Raw genomic sequence first — 22,689 nt, 5'->3', positions numbered from 1 at the left:
TTAGATTTTCGTTTTATGGGGGCTTTTTGGGGTTCTATAAAAAATAGTTAATACAAAAAAATTAATTATATCATAATTGGTTGTTATTCCCTGACCAATTATGAAGAGAAACTGAGGTATCCGGTTAAAATATATTCATTTTCCAGGTTTTTACATGAAATCTACGAAAAAGTATTTTTTTCCCATGCAAAATACATGGGATATTTCAAAGCCCCGGCGGCACCATTAAATATGGTCTGATTAAAAAAAAAAAAAATACGGGTCTTTTTATTTTTCATTCTTTACCATTATGGGGGGCGGCAGCATAAAAATTTTAATATAAATTTTTTCCCATGCATTTTTGGACCACCCTAATGTATATATATCCCTGAACGGCTGTCTGATAGTCTTTACGATAAGGTTTTTCACTAGGAGGGGTAAACATTGAAAATACCTGAGGAAGTGGTAAGCAAAATATCGGGCGTGCCATCAAGACCGCCAACATATTTCGAATTTATGTTATTTTTGCATCGCTATTATAGAGCTGTAATTGAAAGCTGTCATGCGTGAACATAAGGTAAGAAGTCCAAGAAGAGTCCGATTTATATTTTGAAATTTTTTATAAGGAAAGATTTACAAATAGTACATATGCTAAAGAATCCACAAATAACAGATGGACCGGAAAACGGGATTCGATAAACCACTGATGATATTGCGCTGACGTTATGTCATCTGTCTTCGGAAATTTTACCCCTAGGCTAGCACTATACTTTTTGAAAAATGATAGTTAAGAAAACGTAAATAAATGATATTCAGACCTAACCATAAGTATATTAAGGTGTACTTCAAAACACCAATGCCAGAAGGTTGATGGACTTTTATTGTAATAAAAGCATCAGAACCTTTTACATAAGCAGTGCGGGTTTTGACAAATTTTAAAATTGACAGTATTAATGGAATTGCAACAGTTGTGCCCAAAATGCTTTAATATATACACATACTGAGTAATGCCAAACCCGGGATCCCGATGTATTGATTAATCCAAACCGCGGAATTTCATAAAATTTAAAATATCGAACGTGAAAAAGTACTTGTTTTAATTTACTTATGCAATGTGGTATAAATTAATTCGCGTTGAAATCTACTTCTTTAATATTTACAAATACATCAACTCATTCAATCGAACTGAGTAAGCTTTTATTGTTTAAAAATTTGTACAAATCAAACTAAAAAAAAATGTACCTATAAAAAAAAAAAAATAATAAATAATTGGCGCGTACACTTCTGTTAGGAGGTTTGCCATTGCCTGCCGAGGGGCGACCGCTATTAGAAAAATGCTTTTATTAATTTTGCTTTCACCGAGGTTCGAACCAACGATCTCTCAGTGAGTTCCGAATAGTAATCACGCACCAACCCATTCGGCTACCGCGGCCGATGTACCTATACTATTGCATAATTTAGTTTAACCTTACATATACATATATGCACATACAGTCATTCACACCTTATTTGATACAGATACGATTCTTTAGTAAAGTGTTTTATATTTCGTAATATTTTGCGAGAATGGAAAACAGAATATGCAGATATTTTATTTACTTTGTTTTATTTCATTTCTCAACATAAAATACAAAAAAAAAAAAAACGTACAGGGAATTCACGCCACAGCTTACATGATACAGTTAAAAACGAGCAGCTATTTATTTCAATTTTTCTTAATTTTAAGGTACTTAGTAATTTGGTGGGTATCCTTTATTATCAATTACAGCTTGAAGTCTGCGTGGCATGGAGTAAACCAATTTTTCACTCTTCAAGTATCGCCTTTTTAAGATCAGATTTGATTTGGTTGTCATATTTTCTTATAATTGTCTTTAAAACCGGGAGTTTCAAGAACGTGGGGACATTTAAATATTAACCATGCTTGTATTATTTATGACTTGTGCTTAAGGAAGTTTTAAAGAAACATATTTCTTCATTGTTTCTTAGGCAAAGGTCAAATGTCCGACTCCATTTGATGACCTGCATGCCCAAATCATAACGTTGCCAACGCCGTGTTTTATAGTAGCTCAGGAATTTTGGGGTTTGAGCTCCGTATTGGGTTCATGCTATATAAAATTAAATCAGTTTAATTTTAACTCGTCTGCAAAAGGTACTGTCCTTCAAACGGACCTCCTGCTGCAGTCTTATTTAGATGGTCAAGCGCAAACCGCAATCTCTTACTTTTATTTCTTGCACTTACGAAAGGTTTATTACGGGATATTCTCCGATTTAAATTTGCTTCCTCAGTATTTTTCGAACAGTTTCTGTATAGCAAGTCTTACCTAAATCCTTTTAGGTCATTTCAGTTAGCTTTGGTGGGTTTCTGTGTGGATTTTTCTTCACTTGGCGCACTAACCACTGGCAATCTTTCTCTGTAAAAATTTTATTTTAAGTCTGACGTCCCTTATTTACCACACGGTTTTAATGCATAAAGCTTTCAATAATGTGCAGAACTGTTCTTTTTGAAACCAAGTGTGTGTACTAAAGGAAGGATGTTCTCTCATTATGGGTAGAAAACAATTGTTCAGTATTCGGCGATAATAGGCCGTCACTTTGGGACTGTGTAGTTCCTGTTGATGTTTTAATAGTGGGTTCTGTGCTTTAGGTATCCAATAATGGTAATTTTGCGCATGTACTCGCCATTTAAATGAAAATAGACTTCATCACTCCAAGAGGCAGTGTTTACCGTAAGATATCGCTTCAAAATTGTCTCGCAGAATTACGCAAATTTTAATCGTTAGATTTAAGCGCTTGCGCGATTTGAAATTTGAACAGGTGATGTCTTCATCAATATTTCGTGCACAATCGTTTTTCAAAGTTCCAGGGCAGCCGCTTTCTTGAGCACGGACTGTCACGGATTATGATGCAAGCTTGTGACTAGTTTAATATTTTCATTTGTTCTCGATAGGACCCTAACCGTGGACTGTTTGTCACCGAACTTGTTGCCCAAAACCTTCACACCCATAAATCACATCTTAACTTGGGGCATCACGTAAAGGCCGAATATTGTAAAGTGAACAAAATCTATGACGAGGCGTTGCTCCCGAATCATTGGCTTTGAAATACGCTTCTATTGCGAACGCAAGTTGTTCACACGTACACCGCGACATCATGACTAAATATCCCGCACGAATAACAAAGCTAACGCGATCCCCTCCTTGCCTATACGTTCAGCGGTTAGGGGAGAAACTTTAAATTTAAATAAATTTCAATTGGGAGCAGCGAATTTCACTGTTAAAACATATCTGTTTTACCGAATTTCTTGTCATCACTGTTTTAACATAAGTTACTATAGTTTTTTTCCGCGCCATTTACATAGGCGAATACAGCGATCTGGTTTGCTGGGTGCCATTTTGGAAAAGAAATGTGAGGGCAGGAATGTGCCCAAATGAGAAAACGAGACAAAGTCAACACAAAAAATGGAAAGATGTTAAGACACATTTAGTAGAAGGTGTAGATATTAGGTTAAGACCTAATTCTGCCACCGAAAACCCCGTATAATAACTAGCAATGTAAAGAACTCAGTTTGATTCAGTTTGCTTTAATGCGAATGATTTTGTGAAAAAATACTCTATTGATGTTGATTATGTTTATTACGGTGGGGGCCACGGTTTTTTGGATTGTCTGAAAAATATGTAACCGACTTGTATTTTTCTTTCTCTCATTTTCGTCACTTAATTTATGAACGGCTCCAAAGTAGTGCATCAATTTCCTATAGGAGTCGTTAAGGTGGTTTCTGAAATTTCAAACCCTATCGATACTCTTAAAGGCCAAATTTAGTAATCTTAATTAGTAATTGTCTGCCTCTAATGAGAAGTACCACAAACGCAATAAAATTACACAGAAATAGTATTATGGTACAAGTACTTGACCAACATATGAAGCAGTCATGTCGACAATGTCATCAATTGAACCTAAAAGAGAGTGTATTCGAGTTTCTTACAAGGGCTTACAAAAGTAGATCAACACCAATTTAATTTTTATGCATGAAATTTTGCAAACTTGGGGCCGTACATGAGATTATAATTACTTTAAGTTCGTGCATCTCGATCTTCTACATCGGAAAACTCACCTCTCCAATACAAGAAAAATTAAAGAGGCATAGATATGTGCTTAAGGGAATAGGATATTCCAAACTACTAAAATTGACATTTTATTTGATCTTGGGGAGGTTAATTATTAATTAGTCTGTGGCTAAGCTAATATTTGCTTGTTTGAAACTACTTATACTATTTAAATAATTTTCCGTTTTCTATTTCAGAATAAACGAATTTTTAAAATGGATTCTTCTAAAAAACAAAAAAATGCAAAACTCTCAACATATCATAATATTAATTGAAGTGATAAATACATACATATATTATTACTCGAATATATAAATGAACTAATAGTAAACAAAACACAACTATATTTGATATCAAAGAAAATATTCGTGAACAGAAGTCAGTTAAAGTTAAGAGCTTTTGTTTTCTAAATATTCAGCACGGACATCTAAAAGCTAAGCAAAATACACAGGAGTGACAAGCAAATAAAGTCAACAAACATACATGTGTAGATACGCCATTTGTCTCGAAATTTAAAGGGCCAATCGTTTTGCTTTCAATCGTGTTTGCGTGTGTGCTTTTGTTTGTGCTGTTGTTGAACAGCGTTTTGGTTCGCAAAGCAGTGACAGCAGCCAATTTAATAGATCAGTCAGATTAAATAATGTTAATACAGTAAGTAAAATAAATGTTCCGAAAACATTTTATGTCCCTCCATGCTATTTCCAAAGGAGAAGGAACTATGGCGTTATGCGTCAAAAAACCTGTCAAGAAATTTCGATGGGATAAACAATTTGGAGCCACAACAGCCGCATGCCCATCAACATCAACACCCCCTTCTAGCGAGCCATCACTACCGGAACTCACTTCAGTGCCAGAGTTCATTTTGCAATTCCACGATTACATCGAGCACACTGACATCCAATCTCGAATACTCTGGTTCGTCTACGGAAGTAAGCTTCGAACAGAAAGCGAACGATTCCGTAAGTGGTTGCAGTTATGGAAGCAGTTGCGACGGTATGAGCGTCGCCTCCTACATACGGGTAAAAGCTCAAAAAAACAAAAACCCCAATCGCTCCTCGGATCACTTAGCGAGATTATCCCATCGTTCCCTTCAATCGAGTCTAAAGAATCTGTCGGCCTCAACCCTGGCGATGTCAGAAGTGACGACGGTTGCAACAGCGGCTACAACAACAGCAGCAGGAACATTTGCTGCCACAGTAAATATGCTGCGGAATTGTTGTGGCGGCAGTGGTTTGTCCACAGACTCGCGCGCAAGCAATTCGATATCGAACGCTTTCTATCAAAACGACAAAGAAGCTATTGGTCAACAAAAGTTCCAACAAACTTTTCGAAAGCTTATGAAAATGTTGAATTGGCAACAGCAAGCCACATTACTGGATGCGGTAAAAAGCCGCAAAGAAATGTCGGTCGTCAACACTTCGTGTTGTATTCTACTAAAAAAATCCTTAATTTACAAAGAAGAGCCGTACGTGATTGTATGTCGACTGTTTTTTTGGCAAAATTTGAGAGATGCAACGGAGCTGAAACGATTACCGAGCTGTTCAAACGACCGCCATCCTATGTATGTTTGCTGCAACCCTTTGCACTGGTATCGAGTTCTCGAAACAGGTAAATTATTATTAAAAAACCTTAAAAAACATTTCTTTCAAATGTAATTCTAACTAGAATTCTTAGCTGCAACAACCATAACTAATATTCTTAAAAATTGGCATTCTTCGTCATTATCATGTATAGTTAGGATGTAAGCGGCCACCGAACTGAATGAGTTGGTTCGGAAGTGCCCGGTTGCAAAACTCCAGGCGTGAGACACCAAATGTTGGAAAAAGTTTTTTCCGCCCTTGGCAGGTAATGAAAAACCTCCGAGTGTATTTCTCCCATTAAAAAGGGTGACTGCCGTAGCCGAATGGGTTGGTGTGTGACACTTATACGGAATTTGGAGAACGTAGGTTCAAATCTCCGTGAAACACTAAAATGAAAAAAAAACATTTTTCTAATAGCGGTCGCCCCTCGGCAGGCAAGGGCAAACCTCCGAGTGTATTTCTGCCATGAAAAAGCTCCTCATAAAATATCTGCCGTTCGGAGTCGCCTTGAAACTGTAGGTCCCTCCATTTGTGGAACAATATCAAGACGCGCACCACTAATAGGATAAGGAGCTTGGCCCAGCACCCAAAAAGGGTGTAAGCGCCTAGTATTTATATAGGTATATATGCATTAGAAAAATCTAAATTTTTTGTATTGTATTTTACTTCGTACTTGTGTTGCGTTTGATGCATTCTTTTAAATGAGTGTGCACGAATACTGTAGTGGTTAAAATCTATTTACTATTATATATGCTGAAAATTTTATAAAAATTGGTGTATCCATTTGTCTTGTTTCATATTACAACAAAAATAGCACTGCAAATACCTTCATTTGAATGCATGCGTATGCCGGATGTTGATATTAAGTTGTTCAAATATAACTTCTGTGGCATTTTTTACCCTTTACGAAAAGAGAGTCAAAATAGTTGTGCCAAAACTTTAATTGTAACAAAAATTTGGATATAAATCATTCTATTTTTTATATTCAATATATATTGTTTGTAGAAATTTTATATATATTTTGTACAAATTAATATATAATTTGTGGAAGTGTTGAATTTTCCTTATTTTATTCTCATAAGATATATCGTCCCCTTTCGTGTTAACCTTGTAACTTCATTTTTTTCGAAATTGAGATTTTTAGTGAAAAACACTCCTTAGCACTCCTGTTACGTAAAACAAAACATACAATGTTCATAATGATTATAGAATTTTTTTCAGAGCGTATCGATTTTTCTCGTATCTACATGTTCGAATTCAAAAACCTCGTATCTACTGTAAGTATCGTATCAAATAAGTTATAACTTTTCATAGAAGTTAAGTAACTCTAAACATTTTTATCGATTTACTGAAAATTATGATTTTGTAGATACGAGGTTAACACAGAAAGGGGACGATATGCAATATTTACGCAAGGCGTATGACAATATTTACGTAATAAAATTTAATTAGACTATTAATTCTGGCGGCCGCTGTAGCCGAAAGGGTTGGTGCGTGATTACCATTCGGGATTCACAGAGAGAACGTTGGTTCGAATCTCGGTGAAACACCAAAAATTAAGAAAAACATTTTTCTAATAGCGGTCGCCCCTCGGCAGGCAATGGCAAACCTCCGAGTGTATTTCTGCCATGAAAAAGCTCCTCATAAAATATCTGCCATTCGGAGTCGGCTTGAAACTGTAGGTCCCTCCATTTGTGGAACAACATCAAGACGCGCACCACAAACAGGAGGAGGAGCTCGGTCAAACACCCAAAAGGGGTATACGCGCCAATCTTAAGTAATTAATGGATTAAATAGTTAATATTGAAAAATATGAAACTTTATTCCCTTGAAATGTTTTTAATAAAATATGTTTTATTTAACATAATAATAATAATTCCGTTTACACCCTTTGTTGGGTGTTTGGCTGAGCTCCTCCTCCAATTTTTAGTGTGTGTTGTGATGTTTTCCCACAAATGGAAGGACCTACATTTTTATGCCGCCCTCGAATGGCACATGGTTTTTTATGAGGAGCTTTTACAATACAGTAATATACCCGGAGGTTTGTCATTGGTTGCCAAGGGCTAACCGTATTAGAAAAAACATTTTCTATCATTTGGTGTTATATGTCCGTGGCTTCAAACACGGTCATCACCGAATGGTAGTTACGCATCAACTCTTGCTGCTTCGGCGGCTCTTAACAGAACACTAAATATTGACATTGAGTTAAGCGCAAACTTGTAGTTTTAAACCAAAGAATATCACTGTACAGTTCCATCTTATGAGTGATTTTTTGTGGCAAGACTTTTTCCGGTCCTTAATTTCTCTTGAGACATAGGCATACACTACGCCTACGCACCATCTTGTGCGATTCTTGACAACTTTAATTCGCTCCAGGTCTTCCCGATGCTTTCTAGCCTCCAAGTTTCCCTTGGTACCTCAGTCTTGCGGCCAGCATTCGCAAGAGGACTCAACTACAGTGCCTTTCAAACAATGCATTTTGCTACCTCCATTTTTGGAGCTTTATGAGCACTTCAATTATCTCCATTTGCCACTCTTTTTGCTTTATAACAACATTGCCAAGTATATATTATATAATATGTATGTATATAACAAAAAACCTTACGCCCACATTTTTTAGGGGCTGTCAAGATTTCTCATTGACTGATTTGTATCATGACGATTTTATCCGATTTTATCCAAAGCTCGCCAGTCGTTTCTTTCTCGTGCTAACCGGCACAGAACAGTCGAAACATTTGTAAATTGAAAGAAAAGAACAAAGAGCAACACGTGCTCATAAACAGCGTTTTTTATACCGAATCGTCACGAGAGATGAGAAATGGTGCCTATATATCAATATGAAGCAAAGAAAAGAGTGAGTGGTTCCAAGAAATACGCCAAAGCCGAGAGTGAAGCCGGATCTTCATCCAAAGAAGATCATGATATGTGTTTGGTGGGACTGGGAGGGCATGGTGCACTGGGAAATACTCGAAAAGAATGTCGCGGTCAACAAGGAGCTTTACATTGCCCAGCTACACCGCGTGAATGAGGCTATTCGACCTGAAAAGACCTGATCGAAGTAGTCAAACCACACTCCTTCACGACAACGCCAGGCCCCATGTTGCACAAGTCGTCAAAGCCGCACTCCAAGAGCTCGAATGGGAGGTCCTTCAGTGTCCGCCGCATTCTCGGAACCTTGCACCGACCGATTATGATCTTTTTCGCTCCCTGTCAAACCATATGAAGGGCTTTACCTTCGATAACAAAGAGGTCCTTAAAAACTGGCTCAACAACTTATTTAACCACAGACCGAACGATTTTTGGGGGAACGGCATCAACAAATTGGTTTTTTGTTTTATTTTTCGGTAAAAACGCCCCCCCCACCCAATATTTGTACATAGTTATAGTTTTTGAAATATTGTATGTATATATGTAATATATGTGTTTACTACATATGTGATATTTTTGTTGCTTCCCATAAAATATTTTGTTTGCACTAATTGAAAAGTGGAAAAAAATACATGAAGTAAATTATTAAGTACGAACCGCTATGTCAATTAAAAAACTTTTATTGCAGAGATAAATTTTATGTTGAATGCGGTTTTTTACAGAAAATGTATGAGGCATAAAATATTACAACTAATTGAGCATATCCGAATTGTTTAGCTCTTGAAAAAATGCATTACGATGATTTACAGTTGAAATATCGTTCTCTTCAAAATATTTATTATTTACAGACCCTATACAGGTGCAACGTGTATTATAAAAAAACTTTTTGTACAAATTCAAGTAGTTAATTACATTTTAATAATATATACATAGCTTAAATTTATGACTTCTAGTATTGATGTTATATAAAATTGGGTTTATTCTTTTATTACAGATACTGCACCTCCACCATACCAAATGCAAGGAGTGCCCAGATCGAAGTTCGAAGGTAATTCTAAATAGATTCGAAATTTGTCTAAGTTAAACTAGAGATGCCTAACAGTAAGGTGGTAATTAAAAGTAAAACATTACATAGAAAACCCTACATAAGAGCCAAAAGGAGGCCTTGAGCAACACGTTTGTGAACTGGTGGGAAGCCATGCCTAATTAGCTCACTTTACTTTGCCCGAGCGTGAAATGTTCAGTTGTCAAGATAAATGCGAACTCTGTACTATTTGCTCAACATATTTTTACCCCCCTCATCCTGGGGAAGTGGATCGAACTTGTGGAGTCCACCAACATCGGTTTAATCCTATATTTCCATGTTAATACTCAGAATTGAACTTGGTGCAGCAGGTGAAAAAATCTTTTGAGAGCCCTTTGAGAAATTTATTGGTCTGAATTAGCGAATGTTCCTAGCAGAGAAGGCATTAAGCATCTGATTGAGTTTTATAAGTTTGGCTTCAGACATACGAACGCACGATTTTCACAAACCAGATTTTGTCAAATCCTGGAAAAGACACAAAGACAACAAATTGGTATGCCATCGAAATTTTTTTAATGTTAATGTTGCCATAAAATGAGATGACATTTTTTTCGAGAAAAGAAAACACTTATCAGTTTTTATCAGCTCCATTCCGTAGCAGTCACCATGGTTTAATAGTTTGTGCAATTTCGTATTCGTTTGCACTCACTTTGGTCATGAAATATCAAATCATAGTTTTAGAGTTTTTAATAGCGTTAGCCCTTCGGCATACAAGGGCTTGCCTTTTGGAGGGGACTTAGGATATTTGTATGGCATTATCAAATCGTAATGAATTATTTATTCGGGTCGTCGTAGTTTTTCACGTTAGTGGTGTGGTAAGCGATTAAATCCGATTACTTTTGTTAAGACCTTTGGACTATATAGGATTGTTTGTAATAACTTGATTCAGAGTCTTGGTGGATAAAAGACGATTTTTGTAACAGCTCGACTCTGACACTATCTTATAAAATAAAGTCTTTCATAATCTTTCAAGATACCGTCACATAGACGGCACTCACTATTCATACTGCCTGCTAAAGGTACACTTCATTCGGAACCTAACCACCTGGAATGTTCGGTCCCTTAATGAGGAAGGTGCCTCTGCCCGGCTGGTTGATGTCCTGCCATTCAAGAGATGCGATGGACGGAGCAAGGCAAGGAAAACCTAGGACCTTGTGACGTCTACTACAGCTGCCATGTAAAGGAGCACAAATTCAGTGTCATATTTGATGTGGCAGAGAGACTTCGTCGCCAAGTACTGTCGTTCACTCCGGTGGACGAGCGTCGCGCAATAATCCGCATCAAATCCCGACTTTTTAAGAGAAGGACGATGCGTCCCAAGATTCCTTCTATGAACGCCTGGAACTTTCTATGAGCGCAGCCCCCGTCACGACATAAAAATCATGCTTGGCGACTTCAACGCCAGGGTGGGTAAGGAGGGAATTTTTTGGTTGCACAGTCGGAAAATTCAGCCTGCACAACGAAACATCCGGTAACGGACAGAGGCTGATCGACTTCGCCGGGGCCCGAAACATGGTAGTCTGCAGCACCACATTCCAGCATAAGAAGATCCACCAAGCTACCTGGCTGTCTCCTGATCGAACAACACGAAACCCGATCGATCATGTTGTGATAGATGAAAGACACACTTCTAGTATATTAGATGTACGTACGATCCGAGGAGTCAACATCGACTCGGATCATAATCTCGTTGCAGCCAAACTGCGCACACGTCTCTGTGCAGCAAAAACGTACATCTACCTACGCGAAGAATGTTCAACATCGAAAAGCTGCAATCATAACAGACAGCCAGAAATCAGATTCCGGCGAGCCCGAAAAAACAGTTGGTACGACGAGAAATGTCGTCGTGCGATCGGGCGCAACGTCAGCCATGTGGGACCGCTATAGTGAGCTAAGAAAGGAAGAGAGACGTATTATCCGAAAGAAAAAACGAGAGACCGAAATACGTGACCGTGAGGAGCTAGAGATGCTGGTAAATAGGAACAACGACCGAAAATTATACCATAAAGTGCGGCGATCTCACAGAAGGTTTTAAGACTAGGGCGTTTTCCGTAAGAACAAAGACGGCGATTTGGTGACTGACATCCAGAGCATACTTAAATTATCGAAGGAACACTTCTCGAATTTGTAAAACAGAGATAGCTGCGCATGTCACAGAGCATGTGAGAATCTCGATACCCCAATCGTTGACGACGGAATTGTCGTTCCGCTACCCGACCATGACGAGGTGAGAATATCGATAACGCGGCTATAGAACAATAAAGCCGCGGGCGCTGACGGACTGCCGGCTGAGCTATTTAAACATGCCGGCGAGGAGCTGGTAAGGTGCATGCATCAGCTTCTATGCAAAATATGGTCGGATGAAAGCATGCCTACCGATTAGAACCTAATTGTGCTCTGCCCAATCCATAAGAAGGGTGATCCTGCAATCTGTGTCAATTATCGCGGGATTAGTCTTCTAAATATCACCTATAAGGTTCTAGCGAGCGTATTGTGTGAAAAGCTGAAGCCCACCGTCAACCAACTGATTGGACCTTATCAGTGTGGCTTTAGACCTGGAAAGTCTACCATAGACCAAATATTCACAATACGCCAAATCTTGGAAAAGACCTACGAAAGGAGAATTGACACACACCATCTTTTCGTCGACTTCAAAGCTGCATTCGACAGTACGAAAAGGAGTTTCGTGTATGCCGTGATGCCTGAATTTGATATCCTCGCAAAACTAATACGGGTATGCAAGATGACATTACCCAACACCAGTAGCGCCGTCAGAATTGGGAAAGACCTCTCCGAGCCTTCTGATACCAAACGAGGTTTCAGACAGGGTGTCTCGCTGTCGTGTGACTTCTTTAACCTGATGTTGGAGAGGATCGTACGAGCCGCAGAACTTAATCGATCAGGCACAATATTTTATAGCGTACTATTGTTGGCGTATGCCGATGATATTAACATCATCGGCATTAACAACCGCGCTGTTAGTTCTCCCTTCTCCAAACTGGATAAAGAAGCAAAGCGAATGGGTCTGGTGGTGATCGAGGACAAAACGAAGTACCTCCTGTCATCAAACAAACAGTCTGCGCGTATCGACACCCACGTCACTGTGGACAGTGATGATTTCGAGGTTGTAAAATACTACGTATATTTAAGAACCAGCATTAATACCGATAACAATGCCAGCCTTGAAATCCACCGTAGAATCTCTCTTGCCAACATGTGCTACTTTGGACAAAGTAGGCAAATGAGTAGTACCGTCCTCTCTCGACGAACAAAACTAACACCCTACAAGGCTCTAATCATGCCCGTCCTAACATATGACGCAGAAGCTTTGACGATGATAACATCCGATGAAGCGACGCTTGGAGTGTTCGAGAGAAAGATTCTGCGTAAGATTTTTGGACCTTTGCACGTTGACAACGGCGAATATCGTAGACGATGGAACGATGAGCTGTATGAGCTTTACGACGACATAGACATAGCGCAGCGAATAAAGATCCAGCGGCTTCGTTGACTGGGTCATGTCGTCCGAATGGATACAAACGCTCCGGCTCTGAAAATATTCGATGCGGTACCAGGTGGTAGTAGCAGAGGGAGAGGAAGGCCTCCTCTGCGTTGGAAAGATCAGGTGGAGAAGGACTTGGCTTCACTTAGTGTGTCCAATTGGCGCCGATTAGCACGAGAAAGAAACGACTGGCGCGCTTTGTTAAACTCGGCTAAAATCGCGTAAGCGGTTATCGCGCCAATTAAGAAGAAGAGAAGAATTAGTTACACTTCGAGTGCCAGACCCTGTAATTTTGTTCACATAACGGTTGTATGTAACAGCATTAAGAGATCGGTGTATATATATGTGCGTATATGTATATACCAAAAGGTTCGGAATGAATAAAGGTGCCAATTTAGCCATGTATCTCCGTCCATGCGCACGACAGCTTGGTAAAAAATGAACACAGTTTCTTGAAACTTGGTACACATATTTCTCTTTATAACACAAGACTTTGGCACACTGTTGACAAAAAACAAAATTCTCGTTAATAACTTTATCTCAACAAGAACTTAATAAAACTCGTCCAAACTTGGTATTTGCCTTGCTCTCCACCTCACTTAAAATTGACATAAATAGATATTGTTTAGATCGAATAAAAACCACACCCCATTTTTATACGGTAAAACTGAAATTCCGTTCCTGGATACGAGGTAATTTAAAAAAAAATCTGAGATCTCTGTTAAAAATAAAGTAAAATTGCTCATATTTGGTGGGAATGATAAGCCTAAAAAAAGAAATGGGCGTGTATCCCGCTAACAGTTAATAAAATTCGAGTTTTATTACGCCTCTTTTTAAACAAATATGTGCATAGTATGTAAGGTTCTAATAAGACATTTTGAAAATAATATAATGTTAATAAGGTTCTTTGTTAAATTATTTATTATTTGTTACATTTAAATACACCTAGCAAAACTACGAATAAATCTACAAACTTTTCTAATAAATCTCAATATTAAATACAAATCAGCAAAAATGCGACGCAAACGATAGGCAAATAAGCCCAGATCCTTACGTAAAATTTTCCACGTAGTTGAAAGACAAAGGCTAACGAGTTGATAACGACGATGAATCGAGATTTCGGCATCATCTTCGACACTTCGCTCTACGAACTTCATGAACAGATATAATTTTTTCAAAGCATACGAGTATTTCTACAATTTGGAAGCGTTGTTCTGGCGTTAGCGACTAATGTTGACTTGTCAAACCATACTGAAGAGAAATGTCAACACAATTTACCAATCCCAACTGTGAAACCTAAAAACACCCGATGCAAGGAATTTAGATATCTATGTATGTGTGATGTTAAATAATTGTAGGAGATCTGCCTTCGTTTATATGTGATATTTTCAACGATTTTGCGGGGGACCATTTGACCGTTGGTTTGATGGTGTTTACATATTTACCATTGTGAGAGTGTTTTAGTTTTTGTTTGTTTTTTTTTCTGTTGATGGCTACTTGAAGGTATTTTGAAAATTCCAGATCATTCATCGTGCTAGTTTTTGGACGTTTTCGGAGAAAATGGTGTTTAATATGTGATATCTGCTCTCTGTGGCCTCGGATTTTTGATAAGATTAAGACTTACGTAATTTTGGTTGGTGTGGACTATAGTACTTGACAGACATTCATTCTTGAGCAGAATGTGGCTTAAAGTTATTTACAAATGGAGTTAAAAACATTGTTCTTGAAAACACTGTTCTAGTAGGTATAGCAAATTCTGTAGATTAGGGGCAATACTGTTGAACTGATCGGTATCCATTAGAGGACTGTATCATGTAAAAATCATTCCTTAGCTTTTTATAAAAATAAAAAAAACGCAAACATGACTTCAGTTTCAGTTTCACGCAGTATAATGGGTATCAAATGACAGAAGAAAACTATGGAATATTAGGAAGGAATATTTTTCCTATACTAATTATTTCCAAAAAAATCAGAATATTAAATTTTAAAATTTATTTCTAAATAAGCGAAATATTTCCACATTTTGCATTTTGCATTGCATGAAACAGTTAAAAAGAACTCCTCGTTAAATTCTACTGCAGTAACCTGAAAACAGGAAATTTTATTTGAAGTCGCTTTAAACATTTCGATAAATTACTTGCCACTTTCAGCCAAAATATTAAAACCTTGACCTTCGTAAAAAAAATCCGAACTTCTTCATTGTACTTCAGTACTGCTTTCCGCAAAGCAGACCTCTGGGTGACATCGTTTTTCATAATCATTTGCGGTTGTTCGTATTGGGTAACATTTTTGCGCACAAAACAACCCGAATGGGTTGCTGATCACCATTCAGAATTCACAGAGAGAACGTTGGTTCGAATCTCGGTGAAACCTAAATTAATAAAAAAAGAGGTTATCTGTAAAGTCGGTTTACTGACAATAGTTTAACGTGACAACGCCATAAGAAAATATTGATGTAATGGTTGCAATTTTCAAAACAAAATTTTAATTTTATTTGTTTGATAGATATTTTGTATGGATATAGAGAAGGAGGTAAATGGAATCGCAATGGAATTGGTCAAGTTACATTTACACAAACGTGGAAAATGACGAAACATTTATCAAATTCATGAAAGATATGTTCAATTTCGATTGTGCATCAGACGTTAATAAGTCAACAACACTAAGAGGCAACATCATCGATTTGCCTTTTTCAAGACACATTACACTTGAAACACCCCCTTTCATTTCCTACTTTTCCCATCTCCTATTCTCAACAGAGAAAAATTTCATTACCATGCACACAGGAAGAAGGCATATGCAAATACAAATATGTGAATTTATATACATATGCGCATATAGATGCTCACTCAAATAGGAGAGAGCCAGATGTCGAACGTTCCGAACGCGGGGCCGATTGTGGTTTTTGTCGTTCGTTCCGCGCTCTCGCTTGCAGTTCAAGCAAGGTAACGACGTATAAGCAAGATAACGACGATTGAGCAAAATAACGACACATTTGTTTGTGCGTGCAGTTGGCTAAATCGAATTATAAGACGTTATCACGTCAAAAACATTTTTCTAATAGCGGTTGCCCCTCGGCAGGCAATGGCAAATCTCCGAGTGTATGTATGCCAAGAAAAAGCTCTTAGGCTCCATTCGAAGCAATACACAAATGGCAACGATTAGTTCAGTCATCAAAGCACCTTTTAAACGCGTTTGAAGAGATCTTCTTCAGCTTCTTCAGCGAATTCTCCTTAATGACCTCTATGGACTCAAAGCGGGGCAATTTAAATTTTGGGAAAAAGAAAAAGTCACAGGGAGCAAAATCCGTTGAATACGGTGGGTGTGTGATAAAATTTGTCGAGTTTTTGGTCAAAAAAGTGTTCACAAAATGAGCTTTGTGAGACGGTGCGTTATCATGGTTTCCTACGAACAATATCTCAAACGTCGCATAACTTCTGAATAATATTCTTTATTTACCATAGAACTACTTGGAACGTATGCGAGATTCCGAGTGCACAACACCATGATAATCAAAGAAAACGAGTAGCATGATTTTCACTCTTCCACGACTTCTCGGCCTTCTGGAAAAGCCTAATACCACTCGTAGACCCGTGTTTTTGATAAATCACTGTCATAACTCGCCATAGACTTTCTGCAACATTTTCAACGATTCGGCATACGAAAACAACCTATTCAAAACACAAAATTTAAGACAAATTCTTCGTTCGATATTTTTATCCATAGTGAAAATCGCAGAGCACACCAGCGGTTGACTGATATAATCAAATGCCAATAACAAGCTAATAGACAGATCAAGCTCATACTCTGCAATACTAAAGAGGACAGTTGTACTAAAATTCCAGCAAAAAAAATTTAGAGATATGTGTAACGCGCGCTTTTTAAATGAACAATTCCCGATATTTTTGACGTGATAACGTCTTATAATTCGGTTTAGCCGGCTGCACGCACGAAAAAATGTGTCGTTATCTTGCGTGATTTACTTGAAAAATTTAAAATAAAACCAAGTGTATCATCATCAACCTTACCGAATTAATAACACAGTCCTGCGAGGGTGAGTTTCTAGAATGGCTGTACTTGTTTCTTGTAGTTTTTTATGCGCTGAAAACGTATACGTTGGGTATAACGTCTATTGGCGTAACTGAAACTGTTAATTTCAAAATGTCATAACTTTTTTTTAAAAAATCGTACAATAATTTAAAAAAATGGGTTTTAAAGCTAAAGAGTTGTACTATGCGACCTTTTCGTCGAAAATTGAAAAAAAAAATTTTCTATCCCAAAAAAAAGTATCAAAAATGGCTAAAATGGCCATTTTTTGACCTTTTAGGCTTCATTTACCAAAAATCCTGACGTGATGGAGCATTTTGGAGGTCAGATTCGTTTTCAGCGCATAAAAAACTACAAGAAACAAGTACAGCCATTCTAGAAACTGAAAAAAGTTAAATTTCGCAGGCCTGTGTAATTAGAGACGACTAGTTGTTAATAATAACTGTTGTTTTAATGTTTTTATTATTAATTTATTATTATATATGAAGGAAAAAATTTATGGTAATATTTACCACATACCTTATAAGATATGTTGTATACTAATATATGTACATATGTATATAAACATGCATCCATACATATACTTTGGTGCAATTTTCATAGACTAATATATGTACATATGTACGCGCCAATTATATATATATATATACTATACATATGTATGTCCTATGCCAATACATATAAACATGCATATATACAATTTCGCGCAATTTGCAAACAAAAAGAACAAATCTATATGTAAAGATGTATACAATCATATGGACATTAAATTAAAATTTTGTTTTAAAAATTGCAACCATTACATCAGTATTTTCTTATGACGTTGTCACGTTAAACTATCGTCAGTAAACCGACTTTACAGACAACCTCTTTTTTTTTACAGAATGTAAGTACACTAAATTTTGTGCACAAAATATACTTCAAAGTTTAGATGTTTACGTACACACATGTATCTACGTATTTGCATTAGATTTTAAAAACTCCATAAAAAGTAGAGGATAAGGTTCAGTGTATAGTTTGTTTACAAAAAATGGTTAAAAATAAGATGATCACTCAATTCTGTGAGCAATTGTATTTAATAAAAGCAATTGAAGATAAATATTTATAGGCAGCGGTGGCATGGGCAGTAGGTCCTGGGATCGTCCCCCACTGCTGACATTTACCACCAAGTGATGGGAAATTGTTTTAATAATGGTCGCTGTTAATAAGGGTAGCTCCTCGGCAGTCAACGACAAACCGTCGAATGTTTCGTATCTTTTATGTTTCATGTGGATGTGTTTGCATATACATACATATTTCAGCGTATTTTAGAACAAAAAATTGTGCTTTAGTGAATAATATTTGTTTTTTACAGACGAAGACTGCACCGAAATTTTATGCAACAACAACAATATTTCAACCAAAATAGGCAAAATGACTGATAGTGAAGGTAAGTTCCTTACATTTTAAATACGTACGAGTATTTATAAATTTGTATAAGGTATGATGATGGAAATGGAATAGTTAAAGTACAGGAACTAAAATATATATGTTTAATCTACATATGTATGTACATATGTATGCCGGTATTTTTTTAGGTATAGGAAAACGTGTCAATACATTCATATTGGGGATGTGAATGATTTTTTTTGCCACTTTTATATGTTGTTTATATACCTATCAACGAGTTTGTGTGATAGGTAGAAATTAGCCAGTGTGCACTTCTTTTATTTGTAATTATCATTAATATGCATTAATTATCTTAGTGATCTTGATGATCTTTCACCCCTTTTTATAAACAGGAAATACAATTTTTTAACTACAAATCCCTAAAAATCACTTTTTATCGAGCTTCGTTATACGTGTAAACTAGTGTTTATCATCGTTTGGTTTTTTTTTATTGTTTGGTTTATCTTTCGCATTCGGTTGCCTTTATGGGTAAACATTCAGGAAAGTCTCAGCTGTCAGTCACCGTTTTTGAAAACCGAATAATCAGTCGAAATTCCGATATCAATTGGCCGCCTCGGAGCTGTGATTTAAGCCCGTTGGACTATTTTTTGTGGGGAGCCGTTAAGGACAAATGCTATGCGAACCATCCAGAGACGATTGATGCTTTAAAACACGAAATCGAAGTTTCCATTCATGAAATTGAAGCCCAAACAATCGAAAATGTGCTTAAAAATTGGGTTGATCGAATGGCCTACTGTAAAGCCAGTTGTGGCAGTCATTTTAACGATATTATTTTTTATTCATAAATGGCAATGTTCAATCTTCAAAATAAAAAAAAAAAGTTTAAGAAAATATTGATTAGTTTTTTTTTTATAGCCGATTCAAAAAGCAAATTTTACATGGCCCACCCTATATAAGTATACATATCTCCATATATACATATAGCGTCGGGAAGAAAGTAACGTATTTCAGCGAAATTCTGCTAACTCGTTCGTTTGACCGATTACGTATTTGGCGTGAGTTTTTTCTTTTATACCATGCTCGTCAGTCACGAATCTTTTTGTGGTTTTCACATGAAAAATTTTATTTGACCGAGCAGAGCCCAAACAAGCTAACACAAATTGGGTAATCGAAGTCGTAATATGTAATAATATAATATAAAAAATAATGTTTTTATATATTGGAAAATATTTTTGCAACTCTAATAATTACCTCATGTTTTGTAAACATGTCAGCAATTAGTGTTATTTCGGCTTCATAGGGGAATCTTAAGGGGGGACCCTCATTTAGACGGTCGAAAAATGCATCATTTTTGGGAATTTTTTTCTCAGGTAAAATAACTTCAAACGTTTTGTAATTCATAAAGTACTTTAATAAATGTCTTGACTGTCTACAAAAATTTTCGGAGAAGAAAAAAAACATTTTAAGTATGGAAATATACACCTCGTCCATGGCACCTCATTCTATCTGTGTACATTCTAGCGCTCTGAATTTTTTTCTGAAATAAAAAAACCAAATTTTTTTTAAAACTTTAGGATAATACCTTCGATGTGACATTTTGATTTAAAAAAAAAATATCGAAATTTATATTTTTTACCCAGTTTTATGTTAAAAGTGATTTTTCATGCATAAAAATTGACTTTAAAATTACAAAAAAATATGAAAATCTTTTTTTTTTTAAAAACACTTAATGTCACATTGAAAACAATTTAATTATCTTTAAAATGAGCTATTGTAAAGCCTGATTGGTTCAATACAGCGTTCTCAATTGTGTACACAAAATCGAAAAATGATGTTTCGAGAAAAACTCGTTTAAAGTTTTGGATACAGGCGATCAGGCCACCCGTCGCGTCCTGTTAAAAATTTTGTCACTCCTTCAAAAATACAGATATCGACTTGAAATTTTGAAAGTATATTCTTAAATAGTTGTAGAATAGATTAAAATTATTTCCAAAAAATCGATTTTTTTGACCCGATAAATGAGGGTCCCCCCTTAAGTTAATTTGATAAAGGGAAGAAATCCGAAATTATACACCATTATATTTTCTTATGGGTCCTTAGCAAGACAAATTTAGCAAAAAAACAAGTTTGTGAGGCGGCGGCTGTTAATTTTTAAAATCAAACAAGTTCATAGATATTGAGTGATATAGCTTCTGACATCAGAGGGGCAGACGGAAATTCAACCTTAGTATATAAAATTTTATATTTTATTTGATCTCAATAATAATGAAATGCACCAAGTTTGGAAGACTTTTATAAAGTTATCGATATACTCGAACACATATTTGCCCAAAAGTGCGCGTAGCACTACCCATTTTTCAAAACTGTACTTACGAATTGCTTTTCTTGGGGTCATTATTTATACCAAATTTGCGTAATTTTGCCTCTTACCATGTTTTTTCTTTTTTGAAAATAGCCGTTGCATGGCCGGAGGCGAGGCAATTGACAAAGGGTAATATGTGTAAGAAGTTTCATTGAAATGCATTCATTTTTGCTCAAATTATCGCGCGTATAGACATAGACTGCTTTCATCAACCGGAGCCTTTAGGTATACATATATGCATATGTCTATTTGTTACATCAACCAAAGTTTCCGGAACTTCACATCTAACGTGATACTTTAAAAAATCGTGCGACGTAACTCGAATAATCCCTTATAATCTACTGTAGTTATAGATTTAGCCTTGAGTCCAATAGACAAACACACAGCTATAATCTTCACCGTATTTTCTCACCATGTTTTTTTAGAACGACAATCTTGGTGTCAAGTGGCATACTGGGAGCTGAATGAGCGTGTTGGAAATCGTTATTGCGTGCAAAAGCCCTTTGTGAACATTTATGCAGAAGGTTCAAGTGATTGTAAGTGGAGTCAGGATATGTGCTTAATGGAATTAGCTGCAAAAAAGGGTACACCATCTCGAGAGGGCGTTGAAAACACAAGACAGAAAATTGGCTTAGGTAAGTTTAGAGGAATACTTCAATTATTTAAGTACACTCATAAATACCTAAATACACATACTATATTTATTCTTAATAAATTTTTTCTAGGTTTGATACTAAGTCAGGAATCTGATGGTGTTTGGCTTTACAACCGGTCTAAGGCACCAGTTTTTATTTTATCACCGACTTTGAATGAAAGTTTAACATGTGTTTATAAAGTGGCACCAGGAGACTGTCTGAAAGCCTTCGATAATAATAGGTATAATATTATAAATAACTACAACATATGGAAATAATTTTAACTAACCATTTCTTTTATCGTCCCTTAGGGCTCAATCACTTAACTGTTCTTCACAATTTCCTGGTGCTGAAGCGGGTCCAATAAACATGCAAAGCATCTGCATTAGTTTTGTAAAAGGATGGGGCGAACACTACAAGCGGCAAGATATTATGAAATGCCCATGTTGGCTTGAAATTTCTTTTAGTCAACGGTGACACCCCTTATCGATTGGGACTTTAAAATTGGATTTTAAAACTTATATGTGAGGAAGTCAAGCCAAGGAATCTTCGCCAATAATTATATCACAATCCAGAATGTGGAGAAATTTACTGCTGCGACGTCGTACCTCACCCAACAACTATGGAATGGTCGATATAAGATATAAATTGTTACGATCGGCCACAGAAATTGAACAAACAGCGGTCTAGCATGAGATAATTTAGCTGAAACATAATTTCATGAAATTAAGCTCTTGCATATGTAATTAATATCGTAGCAATCAAGTTCGTGGAGAAATCGAAGCTGTCGATACCGACAATGAATATCGATACCACGAAAGAATTAAGATAATTAAGATAGGGAAATCCTGTGATTCAAAAACTTACAATAGTTAAGATTTTTTTGAGTACGTTTTATATTTTAGTAAGCTGTGTTGAAAAAATAGTATATTTCAAGAATTGCGAGCGTTGATCGCTTTTTAGTGCCCAATTCAAACTGATACAGATGATTAGCGTTAAGAATGCATAGTGTCTGAAAATGTGTGTATACTTGAATTATGCTTAAGTAGCAAAGAAAAGCAAACGCAGAAAAAAAATAAATGCCTAAGGCAGTTCTAGTAAGAATCATAAAAATAAAAAAGGCTCAATTGCTTAAATGTA

General features: G+C 36.5%; 1 protein-coding gene across 6 annotated transcripts in view; it reads left to right on the top strand.

Annotated features, from left to right (window-relative positions):
• LOC129249334 (mothers against decapentaplegic homolog 7) overlaps nucleotides 1-22,689 on the top strand; it is a 43,562-nt gene extending 20,873 nt beyond the window's left edge. For all 6 annotated transcript variants that reach the window (XM_054889135.1, XM_054889144.1, XM_054889099.1 and 3 more), the window contains 6 exons: nucleotides 4,280-5,690; nucleotides 9,525-9,578; nucleotides 18,518-18,592; nucleotides 21,340-21,549; nucleotides 21,640-21,790; nucleotides 21,861-22,689. In XM_054889135.1, the coding sequence (XP_054745110.1) occupies nucleotides 4,775-5,690; nucleotides 9,525-9,578; nucleotides 18,518-18,592; nucleotides 21,340-21,549; nucleotides 21,640-21,790; nucleotides 21,861-22,026 (1,572 nt within the window). In that variant the 5' untranslated portion in view covers nucleotides 4,280-4,774 and the 3' untranslated portion in view covers nucleotides 22,027-22,689. The remainder of the gene's footprint in view (nucleotides 1-4,279; nucleotides 5,691-9,524; nucleotides 9,579-18,517; nucleotides 18,593-21,339; nucleotides 21,550-21,639; nucleotides 21,791-21,860) is intronic.

The sequence above is a fragment of the Anastrepha obliqua genome, chromosome 1, assembly GCF_027943255.1.
Source record: "Anastrepha obliqua isolate idAnaObli1 chromosome 1, idAnaObli1_1.0, whole genome shotgun sequence".
NCBI lineage: Eukaryota > Metazoa > Arthropoda > Insecta > Diptera > Tephritidae > Anastrepha > Anastrepha obliqua.
Note: the sequence above shows the minus strand (reverse complement) of the source record. Positions and strands in the feature narration are given on the sequence as shown.